This window comes from Oreochromis aureus, linkage group 4, assembly GCF_013358895.1.
Source record: "Oreochromis aureus strain Israel breed Guangdong linkage group 4, ZZ_aureus, whole genome shotgun sequence".
NCBI classification, from domain to species: Eukaryota; Metazoa; Chordata; class Actinopteri; order Cichliformes; family Cichlidae; genus Oreochromis; species Oreochromis aureus.
In genome coordinates this window covers 17036188-17064066 of record NC_052945.1, presented here as the reverse complement: position 1 = coordinate 17064066, position 27879 = coordinate 17036188, and the positions used below count along the sequence as shown (strand labels likewise).

Below are 27879 nucleotides of genomic sequence, written 5' to 3'. Positions count from 1 at the left end.
AACCACTATCCATTAACTTGACTGCTAGCATGATGTTCTTTTAAAAACTGATAAACCAACTCTTGACAATACTCATCACTTCCGATGCTGGATCACAGCCCAAGCTCTGTTGGATATCTGTTTCACCTGCCTGCCTCCCTGCCACAATTAAAGGATTCACAGAAAACACTCTCTCTGGACTCCCGGCTTCTGGACACTCACCCGGACTGCTTCGGTCCTGCAAAACCTGTAAGGCGCTCTAAGTTTGCTTACTCTGACTTATCTGACCGATCGCCACCCTCACTGACATTTATCTCTCTGTGTTCCAGTGCTACCGACCTTCACTGCACAAGCCATGATCATAGTTCATAGTTCATGTTTTTGTTCTTTAGGTTTATAGCTCATGTTGCCATCTCACAGGTCATAGCTCATGTTTTAAACCCTATTGTTCTCATTATAGTTCACTGTGTTAGTCACGTTTACATCATGTTCTGTAAATAAACCTCTGTTTACTTTTAAACCTTCACCTCTTTTCTGTGTCTGCGTTTGGGTCCATTCACCTGGTTCCGGCCACCTCTGCTGTAACAGAAACAGTAGGAGCATGAAGGAGAGTCTGCAGGTTGCAAACTCTTATGGCTCTGCAGACCGAACCTGCTGACCAGTTTATTGCTGCTGGGCCCCAGTGTTGATTTTCATGAGGGTATTAATGTTGCGTTATTGTAGATGAGTCATGCGCAAACTGTCTGTGGTTGTGGGACAATGGTCTGTACCACATAGGTGGGGGCTGTATTTGTGTGTGTGCGTGCACATCTGTTTGTCCCTCAGAATTTAAAAGCATCAAGTCTGGGTTAGAAGGAGGACATCCCCAGAGGAGAAGGAACCTCTCTTTGCTTTCTGATCACCCTAAAGCTGGTCTGTTCCTGCAGTGTGCCTGCCAAAGAACCCTTGGGCAAAATGCAGGAGAATTAGACTTGTAGTAGAAAGTAGAGGTAGGTGATCAATCCAAATATCGATACTAGTGATACCAATGCTGGTATTGGTTTTGCATTGATACTAGCATGTTAGAACTGATTTTTGTGTCTGTCGTCTAAGTTCAGTGTGCAGCCCAAAGAATTGTGTTAAATAAATAATTATTTTGTAAATTAAAAAAGGTATACCTCCAACACGCACTATGAAAAATGTCTAAAAATTCGTTTGGGCTGCCATGTCTATTTTATGTATAGCCTAGAGCATATTTAAATAACAGAAGCTGGCCAAAAGTACTTTAGAGATGAGCACATTTATATTCCAGCTCTCACCAAAAAGTTTCAAACTAGATGAAAAGGTGAGGTTCAGGTCTATGGCATTCATATATCCTCAGCTCTGTTAAGGTCCAGCAGCAGCATTTCATTCTGGTTGGGGTCTAGACTTTGGGCAATTTAGTATTTGGTGTTGGTCTCACATATGACTCCAGAATACTTTGGCATACAAAGGATGTCATAGTAGACTCAGTGAGTGCATCATGCTTAGCTTCTGTGGATGAAAAAAAAACATAAATCATCATCCCTCCATTATCATGCTTTTCATCTGATATGAGGTGTGTGTGCCGACATGCTATGTTTGATTTTCACCGCACATTGTGCCGGGTATTATAGCCAACCTTCTCCACTTTGGCCTCCTCTGTCTAAAGGACATTATTCCAGAAGTCTTGTGGTTTGTTCAGAAGCAATTTTGCAAAACAAAGTCAGACTGATGGACAGTAACAATTGTTTCTCTGAAATCATTGTTGATGTCTTTAATTTTTTGCTTTGTGTTAATGCACAAGTGAACACTCCCCGCTGATAATCAGTTAATCAGGTGCATTTGATTAGCAGCTCCTAGAAGCTCCTAGCTGCTACTTAGACTCTTAATTCCTATGCAAACAGTAAGGGTGGACTTAGTTTTTCACACTATTCTTGCATTTTGGCTTATTTTTGTTAAATATAAAACGGCATAGTGTAATATATCATGTTGTTGTTCATCTGAAGTTGTATTAAGTGACTTCAAGACCTGCCAAGTACCAGATGATTTTTGGTATTAGGTCTGAAACCACTCTGTACACTTTCTGTGAATTTCTGTGTGGCGTTTGGATGTTCTCCCCATGCCTGGGTGAGTTCTTTCGGGTACACTGGGTTCGAAGGTTGGTGAGATATTCACTAAAACCTAAATATGAATGGACAAGTGGCGCTGGGGAGATTACCCTGTCAGTGCATCATGGCTGAATTGCACCCCCCCCCCTTCTCTTAATGTTAGAGATTTCCTCTTCCTTACTCACCTTTTCTCCTTCTACTCTTTTTCTCCCTCCCTCAACTTCCCTCTAATTATTTTCTCTCCCTCCAGCAGAACACCACATACTGATGTAGACTGGCTCATGCTGTGACTCTAGAGGCAGGCTACATGATTAGACCTGTGATTTGTGTCACAAACAATACTCACTAAATACACATACAGAAAATATTGTTTGCAGCAAGTGGATATAAATGATTAATGTACCCCTGATTTCAACAGAGCTGTGGGAAAAAGACTTTAGCATCTCTTCAGATTCATTTGAGACTACAGAAGAACTCCAGCACATGAGATCTTTGGGCTCTTGTTGTTTTTCAGTGAGTCTATGTGTGCACTAGATAACTGTGCAGATGCCAGTGTGTTATGGAGCGGAGATCAGAGCTGAGGCAGGCTGATGGGCTCTGTCAGGGACGACTGGAGGACGTTGCAGTCACTGCGATAGCACAAGAGATGAAGCTAATCCCGTTTGCCCCCTCCTTGTCTTGTCTTTCTTGCTGTTGAAATGCACGTGCATTCTTGTTCCGCTCATCTTTATTTATGTTTATGTCTCCTTTCTAAGCAGAAGACAGATACAGAGTTTCTGCAGGAGAGGCCCTTTGCTTCTATCCTCTCACTGTCCTTCGCCTGGAGCCATCAGGTGCATCAGGACAGCTGCTCGGCTGATTGGGCTCTGAAGCGGTGGACCGAAAGGTAACTTGCCAAATATCGATTCCTTTCAAGCTTCTGACCTCTAAAAGAACGGCCTTAGAGTAAAATCTGCTTGTCAGATTATGCTGTGATATGGTCTGTGCTGCTGTTCAGCCTTTCTGTGTGGGGGTTTTAAAAAAAACACAAACTCTGAATACTAGAAATAGGCTGGACTAGTCAGCTGCAGACAAATTTATCCTTAAATACAGCATTTTTGTTTAACCTGTCCCAGTCATTATATTCTCTGTTTCAAAGCTGTTAGGAGGTGATTTTTAGTATTTGCTCTTTTTGGTGCGAACTGAAGCGGTTCCTGGAAAAAGAAAACACAGATATTTGCTCCTCCCCTCCCATTTTATCTGTCCTTGAAGTAGCAGCACTGCCCTCATCTCTGTCCCAAGCCTCCAGCTTCATCCTCTAAAGAATTATGTGCGTCTGTCACTTTCTCATTTTCCTTCTCCTTTATCTCTACGTCCAAAAGGCTCCGAAATCAGTCAGCTATATAATTGTACCTACATTGTTGTTAACATTTTCATTAGCTGTGATACACACTAAGAAAACCCATATATATAAATTCCAACACAAATACTAAAAAAATGAAATGAAATAAAATGCATATGTATATATATATATAACAGTAAAAGCTTTTTGTTCATAAACTTTAGGTTTTTTTGCAGTTTTATGGTTAAATCTGTTTTTTTGGTTTTTGTTTTACTGGATTGTATTTCTAGCCACACTCTGCTTTATGCTCCATTTGCTGTATATTCAGCACACCCGTATTGGCCACTTTATTAAATACAGCTGTCAACTGCTTGTTAACGCAAATATCTGATGTAGACCTGCAGACGTGGTCAAGAAACCTGCTGAAAGTAGTCAGTTGTTGCAACTAAGATGTGCAGAAGAGCATCTCTGAATGCACAGCACGTCAAATCTTGAGTAGCAGAAGACCACACTCTGTGCATCTCCTTTCAGCTAAGAAAAGAAAACTGATGCTACAATTCACACATGCTCACCAAAATTGGACAGAAGAAGGTTGGAAGATGTTGATCGGCTTGATTAGTCTTGATTTCTTTCTTAGAGAAAGTCAGAAAAAAACATGAAAGCATGGATCTATCCTGCCTCGTATCAACAGTTTAGACGGCCCGTAGTGTATTAGTGTGGGGGATAGCTTCTTGGCATGCTTTGAGCCCCATAGTATCAAATGAGCATGGTCTAAACCCTAGAGCCTGAACACCTGAGTGTTGTTGCTGACCATGTCCATCCCTTCATGACCACAGTGTGCCGATCTTCTGACGTCTGCTTCCTGCAGGGTCATTTCAAACTGCTTTCTCAAACATGCCAACAACTTGACTGTACTCAAATGTCCTCTACAGTTACCAGATCTCAATCACCTTATATGGTGACACAAGAAATTCCAATCATGAATGTGCAGCTGATAAATCTGCAGCAACTGTGTGATGCTGTCATGTTGATATGGTAAAAAATCTCTAAAGAAGTGGCCAGTGAGCGTGTACACATGAAGCAGAAGTTTGATATCCGAGTTGGTTTTGTTTCTCATGTTAAATGAATATACTAGACCTGCTTGGTAATTTAACCACCCAGCTGTCTTCTTAATAAAAACAAATGATTTCACTTGATTGTTTTCCTTCTGTTTTTGAATCTCTGATGATTTACAAAAAAAGTACTAAATTCCTTAGAGTAACCTATTTAACTCAATGTTCCCCCAAAACCCAAACATCCTCATCATCCTCCTCATGAAAAAGTCCAGCTTTCTCAGGTTGAGTGGATTTTGATTCAGGTTTCACCTGATCACGTGATCCAAGTACAAACCCATGCAGCCCATCCAGGCAGAAGCAGTGAGTGCTCCTGGGAAAGCTCACAATTAGACCTCAGGGGCATTTTTCTTCTCGAGAAGTATTTTAAAAGTCACAAATGAATTTTAGTCATCACAGCGAAAGAAAAAATAGCGCACAGGTCTGAACAGCCACTGGTACATGATTGCTCTCGCTCTCTTTTCATACAGTATAACTGCAGTGGTTTCAGTTAAGTGCAGTTCTAAGAAAAACATTAAAGCTATTCTTATATTCTGAGTATGCTTTAGAAAATGTGTTGTGATTTCTGACCCCACTGACAAGAATTTGTCTGGTGGTTGATGGTAGTTTTCTTCCTATATGTTGAAGGCTGCGCGGGGTTCACCGAGGCACACTCCCCTCACCCTCTCTGTCCTCTCTCTTCTCCTATGCCAGTGCAGTCAGCCATTACTCTGCACTCTACCTCTCTTTATTAAACTTGGAGGTCACGTAAGGAAACCGCCAAAACTTTTTTTATTGATTGATTTTAATTAGTGACTTCTATAGCATTTCTGCATTCTGTCTCTTGCTGATCAGTGTGTGTGTGTTTGTGTGTGTTTAAGTTAATGACCAGAGTAGATAAAAATAACCAGACTCCCACAGTTTCTACCACCCTCCGGTGTTGGAATGCTAATTGCAGCAGAGAAACACAGATTTCCTCTTTTAGCCCAGCTTGCAGCTTGAATCTCGATCCGCCACTTTGATCCAGATTCAAATATTCCAACACCTATTGGACTCTTATGAGCTCCGGTACGCTAAAATGAGACACAGCCCCTGTGAAGTCACCCACAACGTTTTGGCCAGCATCATCTCAGTGTATCTATTAGCAACTGTGACATTAATTGGAGCATGTACTTTATGTGGTTATCAGAAAAAGGGAACTATGAACTCAGACGAATGAAGAACGAGCATGTGTCGCATCTGACTGAGAAAACAGGGACACTCATAAAGTAGATATTTGTCGTTCTCACAGGCAAAATAAATGAATCTGACTGAGAAACAGGAACACCAAAACCGATATGGTGGCGGCTCACAGAGCAGGGCTGCCCTAAAGCACATCATGCTTTATTGTGCTTTTGTGACTCTATTCATTTACAAAATGTCCATAATGTGTGTTCAGTAAGACCCGAAATTAGCCATTGACATCAGTGTTTAATGATGTCATAGATCAAGGGCGACTAAAGATAGCATTTTACATAAACTGTATGATTGGACTTCTTTGTACTTCTTCTTTCTACTGCCAAGATCTAAAATATACAGCTAAATGTGATTTCCAAAATCTTTGCTTTACATAGTTTAGCAGCATCATTATTACATCAATAAATATCTAAAAAGCTTATTTAAAGTAAGATGTGCCCACAATATAGAAAACACAAGGATAGTTATTTTGTTGGCTTTGTTTTTAAGGTTTAAGTTAAACTGTCTACAAAATGAACACAATTCCACTGTTGGGATTAGAAAACTCTACAGATGGTTGTGCAGGAAAATCCCAATAGATCAGCAGTTTCTTAAATATTCAGACTAGCAAGCACCGTAATTGGCTGATTATATAATTGTATTAACAAGCATTTGAACAGGTGTAGCTAATATAGGCTGGTGAGTGTGTATTCATCTTTTATATAGTCTACCGACTCTTCTTCTTCTTTTTTCCATTACGTTTTTGGTCTTCACGGGATTATTGCTTAATAGGTCTAGCTGCAAAACTAATCTCATTGCTATTGACTGTAGTTGTACTTTGCTTTAATGCAGATTTGTAAATGTTACCAGCCTAACACTGAGCTGTAAACATGCTGAAGTAATGTGATAATGTTTGCATTTAGCTTTAAAGTGCAGTGTCTTAGTTCAGCTCCACAGAGTGGCCGCATGTGCCGAGACTCCTGCTTTCTTCCGCATCCGTGATCCTCCGGTTCACGATCCCAAACGCCGCTTCCTGACTCTCTAACCTCTCCACCGTCCACAGCTTCCTTTCTCCCAGGGCCCCACTTTCCATCACACAAGTCATTGAGGGAGGTTACGCATAAAGTCACGCTAATTGATTTGGCTTAAAATCCTCTCGGTGCACTCTCCGTTGAAACAGCTTTTTCTCCCATGTGACCTCACAGCTCCTGTTTTCTAAAATGAGCATGAAATGAAAGGATTATAAAGGCTTTTTTGAAATAATAACCTTCACTTAAGGCTTTTAACAAGGATATTAAATCGCTGCTCTATTGTCTAGTAGATTGTGGGCATCATTATATGGTGGTGTGTTATTGTCTGTCACATTGTAAAAGTGCAAACGTTTTCTGCATTTCTTTGGAAAGAGAAAATGCTCTGATTTTGCCTTTGATACTTATCTCTTTAGTATTTTAGCTGTCACTCGCGAGCTCCTGCAATATATACTCCTGTGCAGCCTGACAGGTTGGGTTTCAGCATGTCGCTGAATAACAAAGGATGGCTCCTTTACCTCAGAAAACCTTCCACCCACATGACACAGTAGCTCCATCATCCAGCGGTCATATAGCTCTTCCTAAAGAGAGCTGCTGTCAGAGACCTGCTTCACGTGCTTCTTGCTCTAAATTTATCACTTCAGCTATTTGAATCTTATTCATTATAAATCACTGCTGATGTTTTCACGGAAGTCCTGTTGAACAAGAACATCATTGTGTTTTTTTGTTTTTTAAATCAATACCCAAGAAGTAAACACATCACCCATACACCGACCTCTGCCCACGTGGTCACTTCTTTTTCTACAGCAAACAGGAGAAACTGGTTTGGCATCAGATCGTCTTCTCACAGAGTGACTTTAAGTATTCTCACTCAGTATCAAGTGGACCTAAAAAGAACAAGAAACCTCTTTGGCCTTTAAGGCTCTGTGTGTATTTATAAGCTGTTGTCTGGCGCCCCCTGCTGTTTGAGAAAACCTGTACTTTTCGGCTTGTGGCCTTCAACAGGGTCATAGTGAAACATTGTAGAAAATTGCTTAAATACAAGACGGGAAACGCAAAAAAAATTCAAATTAACCAATCAAAACTTCATAGATAGATCAGCTGACATATAATAGGTAGGTATTGGTTAATTGGTTAAGTCACGCCCAAGTAAATACTGGACTAGATCATTAATGATGAGGACGGGGGGAGGAGACATAATCCCCACCTGTCTGAAAGTAACACATGCATGAAATACATAAGAAGGATACTATAAATATATATATATATTAAAAAAAAAAAAAAAGGCGGGGCGGGGGGCGGGACAAAGGGAAGCATTTAATAATAATAAAAGCAGGTTGGTCCAGCAGTTGAATTAAAAAACAAGATTACATCATCACATGGGAACACATTTGTTAAAAGGTCCTTATTTATGTCTCTAAAATATAAAATCTCTAAAATTTAGACTTAAAATGTAGACTTAAGATGAGATGTCTAGAATGCTACTCCTTCTTTGGCTGAAAAAATAAATTAAATAAATTAAATAAACATTACTCCTGTGAGAATAATTTAACTGATAAAATTAGGATAAAAACATAAAAAGGTTCAGTTCACAAAAACTCATTGATAGAGAAATTAGATTAGAGATTAGAGAAATCTTTTTAATATTACCACCTCTTTGGTTTAGTTTAATGGCTTCATGCCTAGAAAAAATAATGGTGAATTTGGATGTTTATCATTGAAGTGTCTTGCAACAGGGCTGGTTAAATCATTCCTCTTGATCGAACTTCTGTGTTCGTTAATTTGATCTTTCAGAGGGCGGGATGTTTCTCCTATATATATTTTATTGCATGGGCACTGTATCATGTAGATTACATTTTTAGTTCTGCATGTGATAAAGCCCTTTATGGCAATGGTTTTGTCACCTATAGGGTCTTTGAATGATTTAACATTTTTGGTGTATTGACAATTAATGCATGCCCCACACTTGAAATTACCTTGTAGGTTATGGGTTATCAGGGTTTTATCTGGAGTATTCGGGTCCTGGCAAGCTCTAACAAGCCTATCTTTAATATTCCTTCCTCTCCTGTAGGTTATCATTGGTGGTTCTTTAAAGGTACCTAATAAGTTTGGGTCATTTTGAAGGATATGCCAATGTTTTAAAATTATTTCTTTAATTGTTCTGGTTTTTGGTGTAAAGGTTGTAAAGGCCACAAGCCGAAACGCGTTGGTCAATTATTAAAGTTGTTCATCTTCCCTCAAGTGTTGCTGGAGTTTCTGCATTGTGAATTCTTTCATCCTCTCCATGCACCTTGGAAGTAGGTGAAGTTGTGCCAGAAATTTTTGCTGAGAAAACCTGTACGCCTGTTGATGTTTTCTGGTGGATCGGGAGAGCCATCCTTTCCAAAACAAGTGCATTTGAGTAATATGTGCAAGCACTTTAACTAACAGCTGTTTCAGCTTCCCCCAAACCACCTAGAGCATCACCAGCACACATTTACTTTTCATTCATTTTGATCTCTTCTTGGTGTCACAGGAGGATTCCACATGTAGGCTGTGTTGCATAATTTCACTCAGAGTCATGTTGAATCCGGAGTTAAACCAGCAACCTGCTTTTTAAATGGACAAACATCCAGTCACATCTCTTAAGAGTCACATTCACGCACTCTCCAGTTTCTTGTTGGGTGAGAAAAAGCAGAGATTAGCACGCTGCTGGTTATCTTTGCTCGGTTTCTAATCTAATTTATGCTAGCTAGCCTTTAGCTTTTTTACATATTCATGAAGGTGTCTTGTTCACTTCTTACAAGGTGTCCAATCTACAAACATCCCAGCTTCACCAGTCATGATTTCACCTCATGACTGATGACATAACTGTTTGCCTGTTTTGATGTCATTAAAGCTAAAGTAGAGTTAGATATATACCAGAAAAATATTTTTATTAGTAGCTGTCCAAGAGGGAATTTGTCTAATCTTTATGCACACACACACACACACACACACACACACACACACACACACACACACACACACACACACACACACAAACACAGACAAACCTTTTGTCCATACATACACACTTTCTCAAACGCACCTTTAACAGTCCACTGTGGACAAGCTTTATTATGACATTTTGAACTCTTAAATCTTAAGATTACAGTTGATTTACATTTGAATTACACTGTCACTTGCAGATTTGACATATCTCCTTCTACTTTACATCCTACCACGGTCCCTGCACTCGCTGCACTGGAACTTTAATGAGCTCCTCATCCTATTTCCAGTCCTCGCCGTGAACTTCACCTCAGCGGAGAGCTCGGCAAGGTTGCAGACATGAGAGGTCTGTCTGTACCTCGGCGCTCCTTCCCCTCACTGCGGCAGCAGGTCAGACAAGGTGAAGGCTCCCTGCCGACTGTGATTCATGGCTGTGCTGGACAGACTTTAATGAGAGTAACTCAAGCCTTTTTATATCACAGAGAGTGCTGAAATAGCAAATGAGCAGCTGGGGAAAGACAACATGGTATTTGTGTTGTATGGCTCGCTTTATGGTAGTGGTTACATTTGTTTCGGTTTTTTAATAGTTAATAGTCACAATAAATCAAAGATTTATGTAACTGCAACTGGACTTCTTTGGTTCACGAAGAGCAGTTATGAAGGTCACCGTGAATGACCGCATGTAATGATTCACACCTTTATGCACCCCAGAGCGACAGGGCGCAAGACCATTGGGGATAAAATATCTGGGACTCCTCATCAGATTTTATAACTTCATCCTTTTGGATGAAAGTTCAAAACCCCCAAAAATAAAAACAAAAGTGCTGATGACGATGAGGTTGTGCCTTAAACATGTATTCCTCTTAACGGCCAGCAGTGGTGGAGGCTGCAGAAGTCCAGCTCTGTAGAAGTCAAAGGGAAAATGGCCCTCTGCTTCTATGGTCTGTGACCTCAGTAAAAACATTCCTGATGACTTTATGGTTTCAATCGATATTTTCAAGCTTTCTTGAATACAGCATGCTGTTTATTTAGGAAATTATAAAACAGGGCAGGCGTTAGGACAGGTCGGATGTTCCTGAGCGTCACAATGCTGAGGTCAAGGCTTCGAAAACAGAACTTATATATTACTCAGTTCTTTTCAAATGCAGCTTATTCACTAGTCTTTAATGGATAATATATGTATAATAAGAATAATAAAGGCCACAACAAACTCCTTCACTCACTTCAACTACTAACAACTGTAGATACCTGCTACCCTCAGGCACAGGCCGCTGTAGCTGGTACCTCACCTACACCTGAGGGTAGCAGTCGCCTTCATTTGAACTGTTGTTGGATGACATGCATTGTGGAGGTGCTAAAAAAGAATCATTAGCAGGTCTAGTTTGCTGATGACACCACATTACTCACTGTTACCTGGATGTCAAACAAAAGGCATGGCCTCTGTCCAGAGGTCTTTTTTTTAATGGCTTTTGTTACGCATCTATACCTGCATGTAAATAAATAAATAAATAAGTTAATTTTAAAAATGGGTCCATGCTTCTACAAAATCATACAAAAAGCACCACAATCCTTTTCGTTTGTCTCCAAATTGCCCCGACACCAGACAGCTCCACTCGTCTCGGCAACTGCTTGAGACTTAAATAAATGAATAAATTAGTTAACTTTAGAAAATGTGTGCATGCTTCTACAAAAATATACAAAAAACACAGTCGAAACTCCAGTTGAACAAAATGAGGTCTGAATTAAATCAGCACATAATGCATTCTTCTTTAAAAGGCAAAGTAAGTGCACCACAATGCTTTTTACTGCAGCTTGTCTCCAAATGGCTCTGACATGAGACAGCTTCAGTCATTCGGCAGCTGCTTAAGACTCCTCCTCCCCACCTCTTTAATTACGTTCAGTGCATTCAACTTCCAGCTCAGGTTTGGCAGTCTGTCGGCTGTCTGCTAAATAAGAAATGAGCTCTCTATTTCTGTCCTCTCCAAAAGCACAGGGCGAGGAGTGAGTGTTTTACCTGACCGGTTATCATGTTTGAGATGTCATTCGATGCCTGACCCCACATTTTCTCTTTCCCTTGTTTCAATGAAAATATTTTCTATTATTTTCTCGTAACGATCTGACTCACATAAGTAAACTCACAAAGTGTTTGAATGCTTTACTTTCACTGTAATTACATTTTTATGGTTTTTGTGAGTTGTACCTGTTATTTTAAACACTTAAAACACATTTATTCACTAACACTCAAAAATTTATTTGTTCAGACGTTATTGTGCAGCAGAAACTGAGGAACTAATGAACATTCGTCCACTGACGAATAACATTCATAACAAAATTGCTGCCAAATGTCAGCTTGAGGAATTTCTTTAAAAAACCATAGGCATTCACTACTTTTATTTATTTATTTATTTATTTATTTATTCATTCATTCATTCATTTGGTACCTTGTCCTAAATCCTTCCAAGTCTCTTTAATGTTGTCTTATGAAAAACCATAAGTTTATATCAGCCAGTGAGTCTAAAACATGTACAAATAAATTCACAGTGCCTTTTATGACTCCTAGTCTTTATAATTAAGGAAATTTCTGATTGTGGAGATACAACACTAAATACTGGTTTAACCTTCCAAGTAAAGAACTGTTGGCAAAGGTCATTTGCTGATATGTAAAGCAGGTGCCCCTGCTCACCGTGTACTAGAAACAACTCCTTGCATTTATCAAGAGATAAGACTTTCCCTTTTCTTTTTGTCCTTGATGTTTATGGAGACTGCTGACTTACCGCTGCAATGAGGGCAGGATGAGCAAACGCTCACCAGAAAATACACTTCCTGGCCACTTTCTTAGGTCCACCTTGATAGGATGGACCACTTCTGCCTTCCTTACTCTCTTAATTCTGCATGGCACAAATTAAAAGGTGCTGGAAACACCATCAAAGGTTTTGATCCATGTTGACATGATAGCATCACACAGTTGCTGCAGACTTATCCATGCTGTGAATCTCCTGTTCCATTGCATTCCAAATGTTATCCTGCTGGAAGCAGGCATCAGAAGATGGGCACAGTGAAATCTGATGTAAATTACCCAAAGAATTTTCTGGCTTACTTTCTATGAGTGCCATCTCTCTCTTTCATAATGTCTCTTTTTTGGGAAAACACTATGTAGGATGTGTCAAGTCAAGCAGGTAAAAAGATACAAATTAAAATTCCTTCTGTGGGACTGAGTTAAGAAGCCCATGTAGCTTGATATCACCAGTCCACACCATTGTCACAGAAGGCAAAACAGGACAGCCTGGTTCATCTTGTGCTCTATCAGATGTTATTTCTTTTACTTTACTCGAGCTGCTCACAAATGCCCTGGAGCCTGTTTGCAAGTAAAGGAGGCATCAAGAACACAGTTAGCAGTTACTTTTTTGGTTAAGTATTTGTTGATCCTCATTGCCTCTATTATCAGTTACCCTACCAAAGCTGTATGGACAAAGTGTGGGTAAGTGGCTGTAGCTCAGGAGGTAGAACAGGGCATCTGCTAATTGGAAGCTTGGTAGTTGAATCTTTGGCTGCTGGAATCTGCATGTCAAATATCCTGGAACCCAAGTTGCTCTCCATGTGTGAATGGACAAGACAAAAGGTGACCCTGGAGCTTTTAGATCATGAGGGGAGAATTAATTTTCCCAAGGGCCACATTAGAAACCACAATTTTTTAAATTTTTGTTTTGGAGGACTTGCCAAGAAGACTAAATAATTTCAGCTCAGCAGTAACATTTAATTTGATCTCTCTCAGACCGAAGACCTACTTATGGTTCATTTAAAAGTAGAGTGGGGGGCAGAGCCTTCAGCTCCCAGTGGATTCGGGAGACAGACACCTCTCTACTTTTATAAAGCTTTAAAGGGCTTCCCATGATGCACTTTGTATTTCTTCATCATTCACTTCTTTTCACTCTCCTTGTGTGTATAGCCACTCTGCATTTAATCATTAGTTATTATTAAGCTTTACATCCAAATCCCCGCCAGAGGTGTTCCTCACAATTAATTATAATGATTAAAATAATAAGAATGATGTTTTTTGCAATCTATAAGTGAAAATGTTCGGTTATTATATTAAAACTTTCTATTTGTAACTAATTTAAGTGTTACGTTTTTTGCGTGTGTGTGGCAAAAACAAACTTCCGTACATAAAAAAACCGAAATGAGGTGCTTGCTCGTCCATCCGGTGCTTCTAGAAACGTGATCCTCGATGCCGCGGGTCTGCGCACTGCCTGCGCTCTGCCTGCAGACATTACGGTACCAGATGTAAAGTGCAGGTGTGTGACAGGTGAAAAAGGTGACGCATCGACAGGGCCCGACGGCGAGGTATAGACTGTATTATTGCATGAATCCACCAGCACGGGTACGGATGTGCGAGGAGGACAGGAGCAATCAAGTGAGTAGATGTGACATATAGAGATGACTCTCAGGAAGGTATTTTTTTTTAATTAAAGAGTGCACGTCATCGCTGTCGGACCTGCGTTTATTCATAGATTAGGCTCGTTTATTTTAGTGAAAAACACGTGATATTCTGCCTAATTTGGCGAAATATGATGGTTTTGTTACTGTCAGGCCAAAAACAAATAAAAAAATTCATATACACGCATACAGTAAAATTATATATCATGAATTCTTCTTTCAGAATACCCCCACCCCCTTAAATATCCGTATGTTATATGCAGTTTATAAAACATAACGATATTTTTTATGAGTGAAATGTTTGACCAGTTGTCATCTCTGACATCTTCTTTATCAAAACTCAACAAAGAGAAAAAAGTGGTGTTCAGGAGCACTGAGCTCTATTTTAAATAACCACTCGTGAAAGACTCTGAAGTGGTACAGCCATCCAAACTTGAATGATGTGAAAACAAAAGGATTATAAATGACAGGACACTGTCAGAAAGTTAAGATAAATACTCATTACCGGTCAGTTTTTAATGATTCTGAAACAGTGAATATGCATTTTATTCCTCTTTAAAATTCCATCAGAGCATCCATGGAGCTGTGCAGTCCCAGCATGACTGAAAGCGGAGGCTCTCTGTGCCAGGTGAAGCAGTTTCCCTGCCAAAGCGTCCCCATTTGTCGCCTGCAGACCAACGGGCACCATGGGCACAACATCACCCACCTCGCTCAGCAGCCGTGGGTCATCCATCCAGCCCCTGCGGTCGCCTCCGGCCCCTCTGTGGCTGTGAGAAACAGAGTAAACACCGCCACCGCTGCTACCTGCAGCAGCCCCGACTGTGTGGCCTCCAGACTGGGAGAGGAAAAGCGCAGAGGTTTCCCAAAGGGGAAAGTGGTGGTGACGGGAGGAGGAGGATACTTTGGTTTCAGGCTTGGGAGACAACTGGCAAATGAAGGGTTTTCAGTGATCCTTCTGGACTTGAATAAGCCTCCCTGTGATATTCCCGATGGAGCGACGTTCTATCAGGTATGGCCTTACTCTGTTTACCCCTCTTCTCCACACATTCCTCATAGCTTTGCCCTGAAGAACACTTAATACTATACTGCAGTGTAACAGTACAGGACACATATTGCTTGATAACATCTTATAACACATGTCAGGTCTCTACATGGTGATGAAAAGCCATTTGAAGTCCAGGTCTGAAACCTGTCTTGTGTCACCCATAGCACAGGTTTGGGTTAAGGTATGGTTTGTTTCCACCTAACTGACACGACTTCGTGTGGAGACGGGGAAATGAATTCTAGTATTTCCTCGTGTCAGCGTGCCTCTTCGGTCCGTATGCGTCTTGGCTGGAAACAGACACGGGTGATTGATCTGTCTCGGCGCACCAGCTGCTGCCTGGGTCAAAGAGGGTGGAGGCATGATTTGGGTTTCACCTGCACTCCTCTTGGCACACTTACCTTAATTATAACTGTCCTTTCAGGCGTTAGATATTGACCATTTTACATGAAAAGCCCGAGCACTGGGTGTTAATGTTTTGCTGTTGTACATTTCAAGCAAATCAACAGTACAAGCCTACCTTCATCCTCCCAGAAGAATCTGATTAGGCATCTTTTATGTCCTCAGAGTTATAACTAATTATCTGATTGTCTTGTTCTACTTTCTTACAGAGTGACATTCGAGATTATTCTTCCCTGTATAAAGTATGTGAAGGGGTTGACTGCATGTTCCACACGGCGTCTTATGGCATGTCTGGCCCAGAGCAGGTGACTTCATGCCTTCCTCTGTGTTTTTTTCCAACAGCCAGTCATTCAAACAAAAGTCACGTTTCATTTATTAAACCTCCTGTGGAGGAACAGCCCTGTTTGGCATGTCACGCTTTCTGTTCAAACCATGAACACATGACAGGCTGACCTGCACGACTGGTTGTTTTTCCATGCTCTCTTCATGCAAATCATAGCAGCTGCTTAAGGCTACTAGCAGCAGGAAAAATAGCACCTCAAGGTTCATCCTCAGACTAAATACAGAAAGTCAATATTTTAAAAACACATGTAACACCTGTTGTAAGTTTTAGCTGTAAAAGTCAAAAAGTGTTAAAAAGTATTTATTAAGTATGTACAAATAAATGTGTCCATATTAAACACAAGCTATATAATTTTTATTTTCTATTTTTCTTTTACATTATCTAATATCATACATCACTGTTTTGGTGTGTACCCCGCCTTTCAGGAGGGGGTGTCAGTGACAGGCTCCAGCCTACTGCTGCCGAAAAGCTGGACAAGTGCTTAAAAAATGTGTGGATATCCTCAATAGTTCATACCCTTATAAAGGATTCTAGCTGTGTTCAATAGCTATGAAATGAAGTGCCTGTTATATACAAGATAACTACCAAGTCCTCAAAAGAAATGAAACTATATTTTGCTTTCCATAAGTTAAAATGTTGGTTTATTTTCTCAAATAATAACCTAATAACACAGAATTTCAAGGGTTTTGTTTTGTTTTTTTGGTTAATCTTGAGTTATTTTCTTGGCATTTCAAGTCAGTAAGTAACCCTAATCCTAATTTCAAGTTATTCACTTGAAATTTTAATAACAAATCCAAATTTTGACTTATGAATGTCTTTTTTTTTTTTAGTATGGATGTATACAAATACGAAGTTCATCTTTAGTCTCCATAGCCTTGGATTCCAAATCCAAATATAGAAAAGTCAGTGAGGAAAACAAAAAAGTTGCCATCACATGGACACATTTGTTTGCTGCAGACTTGTATACTTGTATTCTACTCTTCTGTTGTACTTCACTCAAAATCAAATGTAATTTTTCCTATTTTTGTGTCTATTTTTACTCTATTTAATGCTATTTGGCTTCTATCTGCTCTCAAAGTTGATTTTCATTCAAATCTAATATTTTGATGAGAGCCTAAGTGAGATGGATGTAAAGTCATTACTGTGCAGAGGTGGAAACAAGGGCTGTATTATCTATAGAAGAGAAAAGATGTAGTCAGGAGTAACAGCCTTCCTCTTTGTCTCTGGCTTTTAGTTGAGGAAAGAGCAGGTGGAGTCCGTCAACATTGGTGGAACCAATAACGTCATAAATGGTAAGAAAATTGTTGCGGACAGAAAAGAAAGTTGTTGCCTCTCAGCTTCACACACATCTCAGTAACAATAATCTCTACGAACAATTCCAGTCTAGTTTCCGTCCACCTTATAGCACAAAAACAGCAATATGAAACATTACCAACAACCTCCTAATGGCAGATGACTCCGGTTCTCTCACCATCCTCATCATCAATCCAAGTGCAGCCTTCGATACGATTTCTCACACTATCCTTCTGAAAAGACTTGCATCCATTGGTACTAGTCATACACCCTTGCCTGGTTCACCTCTTATCTGTCGGATAGCACTCAGGTCATTCAAGTTAAATCTCACTCTTCAAGTTCATTTTCTGTTTCTGCTGGTGTACCCCAGGGTTCAGTACTGGGGCCTCTTTTATTCCTTATTTACATGCTTCCACTTGATCACTTATATCAAAAATATAATATTAACCATCACTGTTACGCAGATTAGACTGAGCTGTATATTTCTTCCAAACCCAATTTCACCCTTCCACTCATCTCCCTTTGTGACTGCCTCATGAAGGTTAAATCTCGTTCACCTCCAATGTTTTCAAATTCAACAGTAATAAAACTGAAGTTCTACTCGCCTGCACAGCTTCCACATTAACCAAATCCCAAAAGTTTTCCATTAATGTTGACAACTCCTCCGTCCTTCCCTCCCCTCAGGTTAAGAGTCTGGATGTCATCCCCGACAGCACTTTGCCGTTTCAGTCTCATATTAATCACATCACCCAGTTCGCCTGTTTCCACTTACATAACATCAATCGTCTCCGTCCTTTCCTCACCTCCCATGCTGTTGCTATCCTTGTCCCTGCTTTGATTGATTATTGTAATTCTCTTCTCTTTGATCTTCCCAACAAGTCCCTTTACAAATTACAAATTCTTCAGAATTCTGCAGCCCAGATCATAACTCGCACACCCTTCAGAGAGCACATCACCTCTGTTCTTCAACAGCTTCACTGGCTGCCCATATATTGTAGAATCACTTTCAAAATATTCCTTTTCAGTTTCAAATGTATCCATATCCTGGCTCCTCCCTACTTGCATTATTTACTTAGGTCTTCATCCGCCACTCACCTTTTTATTCCCTCTCCCCATCTCACTACAATGGAGAACAGAGGTTTCAGCTGCTCTGTTCCCCGACTTTGGAATTCCTTTCCCCCTGATATCAGGAATACTGGCTTGCTTCCTTTATTCAAGTCTAACCCCATTTGTTTTTACTGCCTTACTCTCTTTAAACATTGAATCCAATTATTTTCTAATGCTGCTTTTTTATTATCCTTTTTACTGTTTGTCTTTTATGCTTTGTTTGGGGACCTTGGGTTTTTAGAAAGGTGCCTAGAGAGTGACATTTTATAAATGGATGCACACCTGCATAAAACATTGTGGCATATTGAGCATTATCTCAGCATTCATAGATTTGACTCTTTTTGCTGTGATCCTCTGTCTCATACAGTGTGTAAGGAGAGGAGCATCCCCAGACTGGTGTACACCAGCACCATCAACGTGGTGTTTGCAGGGAAACCGATTGTGGATGGTGATGAGGCTTCGGTGCCATATGTGCCCCTTGATGCCGTGAGTGCTACTTAAAATAACTGCATTCTCACCACCCTAACGGTAACAAACCACATCACTAATGTTCCAGCAAAACCTTTGTCACACCAATAATAGCTCTGTGATTCTACTAAATACATGTTTGCCAGCAATTTTCTGCACTTTAGGGGGACATAATAAGGTGGTATTTATGTTTCTGTTGCAGCATATTGACCACTACTCCAGAACTAAAGCGATTGCGGAGCAGATGGTCATCGCAGCCAACGGGGGCTCCCTGAAAGGTTGTGAAATTGATCGCCGTGCCTAATCGCTGAATTACATGGGAAAGGGCACATTGCGAGAAAATTGCAACCAGGCTTTTGCTTTTTGTGTTTAAAAAAAACAAAAACACAACAAAAATGTGTGTTTGAAAGAGTGAGAGAAAATAGACAGAGGCAACAGTTTCCATGGAGACTCAGTGTGCAATTCGATCATACAACAGTGATTGTGCTTTAAACTCGGCGCTGGCCAGAACAGTCTCATTATAGTGCAGCAGTCACTTGACATTGATGTCTTAAACACACATGTAAAGTATATATTTGAGTGTATATAATGGCTCATTTTCTCATACAGTATTGTTGCTTTTTACACTGTGATTTATAAAGCCTTTCCTACCCTGCTTTAGTGAAACCTGCATGCCAACAGTGACCACCAACATGCAATTAAGCTTAAAAGCATGCAACTGTCACATTATCTACTGCAGCTGGTCATGTGTTTGTGTGCGTAATAATAATAATAATAATAATAATAATAATAATACTAACAGGATGCCTGTACTGATGTCAGGAACAACTTAAAAGTCACTGAGATGCTAAGACTGGGTCTGCAAACATTAAACATAACGATTCGTTGAGATTGGAAAATAAGTGTTGAATCCTTATTAATGAGAAGAGATAGAGAAAAAACCCCTCTGCCCTCCAGCCTACTCCATTCCTAATACTGGTAATCAGGTCCAATCATGAGACCAACCACAAAAAATGAACGTAATCAAACACAAACACCATTTAAACTTCTCCATGAACAGCATACACATCTTTGTCTTCTTAAATTCATACGTGACTCCTACAAAGCCATTTTGAAGTAAATCTGCTCCACTGCACCTGCTCCACCTGACTGAGTCTATATGTAAGACTTACTTAAGAACACTTCACAGGCTTATTTAATGTCCAGCCATAGTTGTTGTTTCTCCATGCTCCCCTTGTAATTGTTTTAAGATAAGATAAGATAAGATGGCCTTTATTAGTCCCACAAGTGGGAAATTTGTTTTGTTACAGCAAAAGTGCAAAGTTATGTAGCAGAAATTAGAAAACACTGGAATGCAATAAAATACAATAAAATAAAATAAAATACTATATACAATAGATTAAAATAGAAATACAAATACTATATACAACTGAGTAGGAAAATACAAAAACACAACTTCGTTAGAAGAAGAATTGCACGTATAGCAGTCTTATTGCACATGTGTGGGTTTGTGTGTTTGATCAGCTGCAAAAGTCTTTATTGTAGAGTCTGACAGCAGTGGGGAGGAAAGACCTGCGAAATCTCCGTCGTCCCACACCGTGGGTGCCGCAGTCTCCCACTGAAGGAGCTGCTCAGTGCCGTCACAGTCTCATGCATGGGGTGGGAGATGTTGTCCATCAGGGATGACAGCTTAGCCACCATTCTCCTGTCACTCACCACCTCCACTGGGTCCAGAGGGCCTCCCAGAACAGAGCTGGCCCTTCGGATCAGCCTGTTCAGTCTCTTCCTGTCCCCAGCAGAGATGCTGCCTCCCCAGCAGACCACACCGTAAAAGATGGCTGAGGCCACCACAGAGTCATAGAAGGTCTTCAGGAGTGGGCCCTCTACTCCAAACGACCTGAGTCTCCGCAGCAGGTACAGCCTGCTCTGCCCTTTCCTGTAGAGGGCGTCTGAGTTATGAGTCCAGTCCAGTTTGTTGTTCAGATGAACACCAAGGTACCTGTAGCTGTCCACAGCCTTGATGTCCATACCTTGGATGTTCAGTGGTTGCAGTGGAGGATGCTTGTGCCTGCGGAAGTCCTTGGTTTTACTGGCATTGATCTGGAGGTAGTTCAGCTGGCACCAGTCCACAAAGTCTTGAGTCAGTCCTCTGTACTCCTTGTCGTCCCCATCAGTGATGAGGCCGACTATTGCAGAGCCATCAGAGAACTTCTGCAGGAAGCACTGGGTGGAGTTGTGGGAGAAGTCTGCAGTGTAGATGGTGAAGAGGAACGGAGCCAGAACCGTTCCCTGTGGGGCCCCCGTACTGCAGACGACCCTGTCCGACACACAGCCCTGAGTCCTCACATACTGTGGTCGGTGGTGTGTGGTGTGGTTTTCTTTCCATTCACCTGCCACAGCTTCCCACTGGTTCTGCTGGAGGTTTATTCTTGTTAAATGGGAGTTTTTAATCCCACTCTTACCATGTCCTGGCTTAAATTCGAGGGGAAGTAGGTTCTTTATAATGCAAAATTCCTTTAATTGGCATGATATAAATACACTGAATTCAAATGTATCTTGCAGAAGTTTTCTTCTTCTTTGCTTCTTCCTTATTATTATTATTATTATTGTTGTTGTTGTTGTTATTTGCCTTAAACATGTGTTAATTAATCATACAACATATAAAACTATCTTGATACATTATAAGGATCATATAAATAGATATAAATAAGCACAAGTCTTAATGCAGCCCTTTTCCTTGTTTCTGAGCATTTTAAGTACTTGTAACATTGGTATTTTAATGCATGTACTTAGTCCACTACTGCTAGAAGAGAAAAAAAATCCCAATTAGATTTTAATAAAGAAAAGCTTTAAAATATTTATGAAGTGACATTTTGATCTTCCTTTATGAAGGTGGAGGCCTGCTGCGCACTTGCATCCTGCGGCCCTGTGGCATCTACGGACCAGAGGAGAGAAGACACCTACACAGAGTGATGGTAGGGGACTAAAGCGAGCGTGTCTTATGGTGTTGATGAATTACTTCTGTGCTGCTACTGGGAAAAAATGTTCATCTCGCGGCGTCTGAAGCCTCGCTGGCAGAATTATTCCTGTCTGAAGAGTTTGCATTATTGATGGAGCTCTTCTAGCATCCAGTTACAGATGCCTTTTCTTCCAGTGTCTCCTCTGCGAGGCGGCAGTCGGCACAGTCTGGTGAAGGGCTGCAAGGCTTACATTATGTTCTGGGTTTACTACCGGCCAAGTGGCCATAAGGGTTGACTTTTAATGTTCTGTCGTTTGCTTTTCTCTTTAACCACTAGTCTGGAATTGATGTGAAATAAAATGTTTAATATTATTAGTCTGTATACATGTGGACTTAAATATTAGCAAACCCAGAGTTAGTAAAACTGACAGTGAAACACTGGGTTGAACATAAGGTTTTTGCATCAGACCGGTTTTGACCTTTTTTGCAACTCTTCTCCCAGCTTTTGTGCAGATATCACCATCCAAAATGTTATTTTGACACATTTTTGGGTTTAGTGTTTAAACCAAGAACATGATGCAAGACGAGCTTTTTGTCCCCCGCTCAGATGAACGTGGAGCGTCGGTTGTTCAGTTTCCGGTTTGGTGACCCCCGGGCTCAAATGAACTGGGTGCACGTAGATAACCTGGTGCTGGCCCACAGGCAGGCGGCTGAGGCCCTCACGCTGAAGAGGAGCTGCGTCGCTGTGAGTCCACCTCAGAAAATTTAAACAGTAAACATGATGAGTTCCTCTGCTCCAGCCTCACAACTGCTTTGGTCATTTTTAACATGTTAAATGTTCTTTCTGCAGAGTGGACAGGCCTATTTTATTAACGATGGCGTTTCGGTCAATCTGTTTGAATGGTTGATGCCTTTGGTGAGTTGATGCCTCGTCTGTCAGCAGACTTAATGAAAAAGCTAAAACCAGCGATTTCCATTACCTGAAGAGTAACTCTGATTCTGATAGCTACTTTTACCTCTGTTTTGAATTCAACTTTCTGCTGCAGTTTGAGAAGCTGGGCTACAGCCAGCCGTTGATAAATCTGCCGGTTTCACTCGTCTATTCAGCAGGTAGCTCTTCTCTCTTTCACTTTCACCATAGTCGAGTGAAAGTTTGGTGAGCTGCTGCTAACTCGGTGTGTGTGTGTATGTGTGTTTTTCTTCCTATTTCAAGCCATCCTGGTGGAATATCTGCATGTGGTTCTTAGACCGGTGATAACGGTGCCGCTCCTTTTCACCAGAAGTGAGGTAATTATGCAGCTTTCTTCCTCTATAAAGGGTAACTGATTCTGAAAGCTATTTTTAACTCAGCAAACTCAAGATGTCACTCTATACTGCAGAACGTTACAGTACCAGTACAATATCTACCTTGGAGATGAAGTTACCCGCTGTCTGATGAGAACATTCATGTTTAAGTCTCTCCAACGACAGAGACTGACTACATTAGTATTTTCCGATTAGCCACCCCCAGTCCTCCCCCCTCCCTCATCTGATACTATCTCTTGCACATGAATTATGAAAAACTAAAGTGAGCCCTTTTTTAAATTCAGCAGGTAAACAAACAGTTGACTTTTAATTCTGTCTTTGTATCTGTGATGGTTTTGCATACATTTACTTGACTCAGAAAACTATAAAATTAAAGGAGCAGCTGGCAGTACAACACGTCTTAAGGCACCTCCGTCACGGCCTGTGAGGTCCTCATGAATGTGTGATGAGACAGAAACCAAAGCTGAGCACCATGGGCCTGCATGCGCAGCTCTCTCTCTCAGGCAGCTGCTGGCCGTGGGGATCAGTGGTTGCCCTGTGAATAAAACATAAACTGCTGTGGGTCAGACCAGGAAGTTTGAGGTGAAGTTTACAGGAAGTGACATCACTGCAGAGGCGGTTGCTATGGCTGTGCCACCTCTCGGCCAGTCTCAAATGATCCCAGCAACCCTCAGGTTGAGGCACGGCATGATGCGCAGAGGAGATTTTCCTCTTCCAGGTCTGTGAAGGCACATAGGAAGACAGAATTTCAAATGTTGAATCAATCTGTTGTAAGGAGCAACTAAGCGTCTGGTTTTATTTTTATATCTTATATAGAATTTCAAATGAAGTGCCTGGAAGTAAATATTTTAAATTTTTGCCAACAGAAATGAACTGTTTGGTAAAAAGGAAAACAGACAATGCATGAGGCCGAGAAGTTTTACTGCTCAAAAAAAAATAAAAAAATAAAATACAAAGTGTAAAACGTTACACAAATCCAAAGAGCACAAGAAACTGAGAGAAAAGCAGGCAGATGGGCAAAAAATATTCTGGTGCAGGATGTGAAGGACAACTGAAATTTTAAATAAAACAGGGAATAGTCAAAAGGCAAAACATGGAGACACAGAAACTTACAATGAAACATGTATAAAGAATTTTAAACTAACACCACAGCAGGAAACCATCTTAACAAGAATCCGAAACATGACAAAAACTAAACAGGAACCACAACCGAAATCACACTTTAAATCTAAAGCTCAACATCACCACAGCTGTAAGAGATCAAAGCAGGAATCCAAAACTCAATCTGCAATCACAAAACTACAAAACCATGATGAAACAGTATAATTATTTTTGGCGTTAATGGTCTCTCTTTGCAAAAATGCACATTTTAATATTAAAGACCAATTTTATAATTTATCATGAGCTATGTTCTGGACCCACTGGCATCACAAAAAGTCACGAGTCATTTCTTCATATTCTGCTTCCAGGGCGTCAAACTTTCTTGTAATTCTGTGAAGTGGTCTTGAACAGTAGCTGTCCAGGCTTCCTGAAAGTCTTTCAAAGTTTTTCTTTGACATTGGCTCCTTTTTCACTTATTTTAAAACCAGTGCTTTATCTTGTATTGTCATTGACCAATGAATCATTCAAGCATGAAAAAGGCTGCTAAGTCAAGGCAGCACCAGTGTTGTGTCTACACATAAAAGACAATTTTGACATGCCATCTTAAGGCACTTTGTTTCTAGCAGGCTGTTGCAACCATGTCAAGTAATTTTCCCCCACTTTTGTAGCTGAATTTAAAAACTGCCAAAGATAACATGGTTTGATTGCCATATTTTCTTTTTTTCTGAACCCCCCCTCCCCCCCTCCCCCCTTAGAAGCTGAGCAGCTGCATTTCAAAGCACACGTAGAAGAAAAAGAGTGACTTTTCATTTACCAGAAGGATATGTGTACTTTGTAAGATGTGTACTTTAGCCCAGAGAAAACAAATGCATGGGTCACTTTTCAGCTACATTTGAATGTAGTCTCTGTCCTGAAGTGGTGCCTGTGGCAGTGAGTTACTCCTGGAAGACAAGATGTGCTCCATGTGAAACAATCAAGGAAAAATTGAAGGCTTTTTGAAATGCACAGGGAAAAATACTGTATATAGCCAGGATAACTGTCAGGTATAACAGGATAATCAGGATTCAGCAGTTTGGTATTAATGTGTGGATACACCACAGATGTGAATGAGTCATGCAAGAAAACTCCAAAGACCTAAAAGGTGTGTACTGACTGAAATCATAAAAGAAAATGTGACTCATGGATGGAAAAAAGAAAAGGGACAGTAGGAACTCTTTTTTTGTCTCACCGGTGTCTGTTTGAACTCTTCTGTCAGTCTGTGTTCACATCCCGAAACCTTAGACTCAGAAGAAAGAAGACACAGTAACTGGAGGCATCCGTCAGTCACAGGTTATCACAATGTAAAACTAGGTTTGCCAAACTGAGGCTAATGTGAGCCATTAACCTGACAGAATGACCTTTAACTTGGACGACTCTGATTGTATTAAAAAATACAAAAAACAACAAAATAAAGAAGCTATAAATCAAGTAGATTTGGCATGGACATGTCCCCACCAATATCCAGCGATTATTGAATTGTCCCCACCAATAATTACTCTTCGAGTAAAGAAAAACAAACCCGATAGAAAGGAAAAAAAAGATCTGTCAACGTTTCATTCACCCAGCGGTGCAGAAAGAGTTACATTACGTTCTCTACTGGAGTCCTACCTCATGTGACAAATATGGCCAATGTGATTGGCTGTGCCTTTCAGGGAGCTCTGTTTAGTTTTAGCAGCGGCAACCCTGCGCTGCAAGGACCTGCAAGGAGGAGAGGAGGATGGCAGCAAAAAGGATGAACCTGAATATAAGAAAATATTTTTCAAAGAAACCTGTAAGTCACTTAAAGCCAAGTTAACTCATAAAATGTGTCAGTCATAATAACGTTACAGGCTATGCTAGGCTTTGGCCCACATCAGTCTAAACTTGTATGTAACCATGAATAACGTGTTTTGGAAACTAACTGCACAACAGGCAGCACTATTAGTTATCTCAGTCTCCCAGAGTAGCATTTCTAATTTTGATTGAAACTGTCAGAGAAAACGGCAGCCTCGAGCAAGCCAGGATATTAGTTTACAGAGGCTGTTAAAATTATATGTCTAACGTTAAAATGTTGGTGACATAATAATTTCATCGTAATAGTACTGACATATTCATAGGGTTCATTTTTGAGACAAAATATCACGAGGTAGTCATGATTTTGCAAATATTCCACCTTGTAGTGCAGTTTGCACAAATTGTTTTAAAAATGCACTCACCCTACAAACATTACTGACGAGTCAAGATCTGCACAAATTGACAGAAACACTGAAGCAGCTACACATTTTATTCTTATTGTCATGTATGTATTTGTCAGGTGACAGAAGAACCAACACAAAGCTCAGAGAGTAATGGTGATACAAGATCACAGGTGAAATTGGATGATGACTTGATGGTTCATGACTGTATTTGAAGCACATGTGTGACTGCATGTATTTGGAATGTCTCACTGTTATTTATCAGGTGACAGAGGCAGCTCTGCCATGTTGTAGCTCGGACAGAGGTGAAGAGGCGAGGTCACAGGTGACTGACTGATGATTTGGTGCTATAGATTAACGAGAGGAGAAGGCATGTGTTTAGCTCCTTCACATAGTGGCCATTGAGTTGTTGTATGGCACACCAGTAGTCCATGTCTGTTGCTGTAACAGTAGTTCATGTTTAGAATAAAAAATCCCAGCTCACTGATTTGATCGGGGCAATAGTGCCTAAAATGTTGCATAATTTTGCTGAGAGATCTTTTACTTTGTGGTAATCTTAGATGACAAAACCCACCAGGTCATTCAGTGTTCCCTTAGTGCTAATGTATAATAGATGTTGGTGTACTATAACTGAAGTAATGTTGTTAAGTCCCTAAAGTCATATTCTTTTATTGTCATGACTGTATTTGAAACTTTTTTTTGTATGATACCTGATTTATATGGAATATGGCTGAAGTAAACTAAAGTCTAAATTACTTAGTCAGTCATTTGTTTAATAGTAATTTAACATTATATAATTCACATATAAAACTATGAATTGTAATTTTAAATGTTTTAAAAGCATGTAGAATAGCATATGTAGGCAAGTATATTTCTCCTGTTTTTAATCAAGAAGCAAAGACAAAAAGGAAAAAAAAAGAAACAGGGCAGGGTTCGGTGGTTGAATCATCCGTCCCCACCAATGCCAAAAACCAAATCTACGCCCTTGTTATAAACGCCTCATCTCTTCCGTTGCAGGTCAGGAACATCGCAGTGAGCCACACCTTTAAAATTGACAAGGCCCGCCGAGATCTAGGCTACAGCCCGAAGCCCTACTCCCTCGCAGACTCTGTGGAGCAATACCTGAAGTCTCGACCGCCTCGCAACACCTCGTCGCTTTTCAGCCTGTCCCGGACCTCCCGGCGGCGCCTTTTTCTGCTGCTCCTGATGGGTTTTAGCGTGGTGATACTCATGCTATGTTGCGTAATTTGTCAGAACTAAACACATTCCTTCACTGATGCTCCACTGCACTGCAAGCCATCTCAGGCATTGCAGTTTCAGATGAGAGACTCTGCTTTTACACAGCTTCTGTTAACTGATTACAGTGTGACAATGTAAGTGGTGACTGACTGATAATAATAATGCACCAGACCCACCTGAACGTGCTCCAAAAATACGTCTCCAGAATGTCAGGCTATGCAGTTTCTGTGTTTCCCCTTTTCAAAAAAAGCCGCTGTTTTT

General features: G+C 40.5%; 1 protein-coding gene across 1 annotated transcript; it reads left to right on the top strand.

The window, feature by feature from the left end:
- The first annotated feature begins 84 nt into the window (after positions 1-84).
- Positions 85-27858, top strand: sdr42e2 (short chain dehydrogenase/reductase family 42E, member 2). Its single transcript, XM_031730639.2, has 13 exons — positions 85-228; positions 2846-2973; positions 14717-15155; positions 15800-15895; positions 17168-17225; positions 18701-18819; positions 19004-19079; positions 21694-21776; positions 22368-22505; positions 22611-22676; positions 22807-22870; positions 22974-23047; positions 27397-27858. Exons 1-13 carry the CDS (start codon positions 85-87, stop codon positions 27637-27639), a joined length of 1728 nt encoding a protein of 575 aa, XP_031586499.2. The 3' UTR covers positions 27640-27858.
- The last annotated feature ends 21 nt before the right edge of the window (positions 27859-27879 follow it).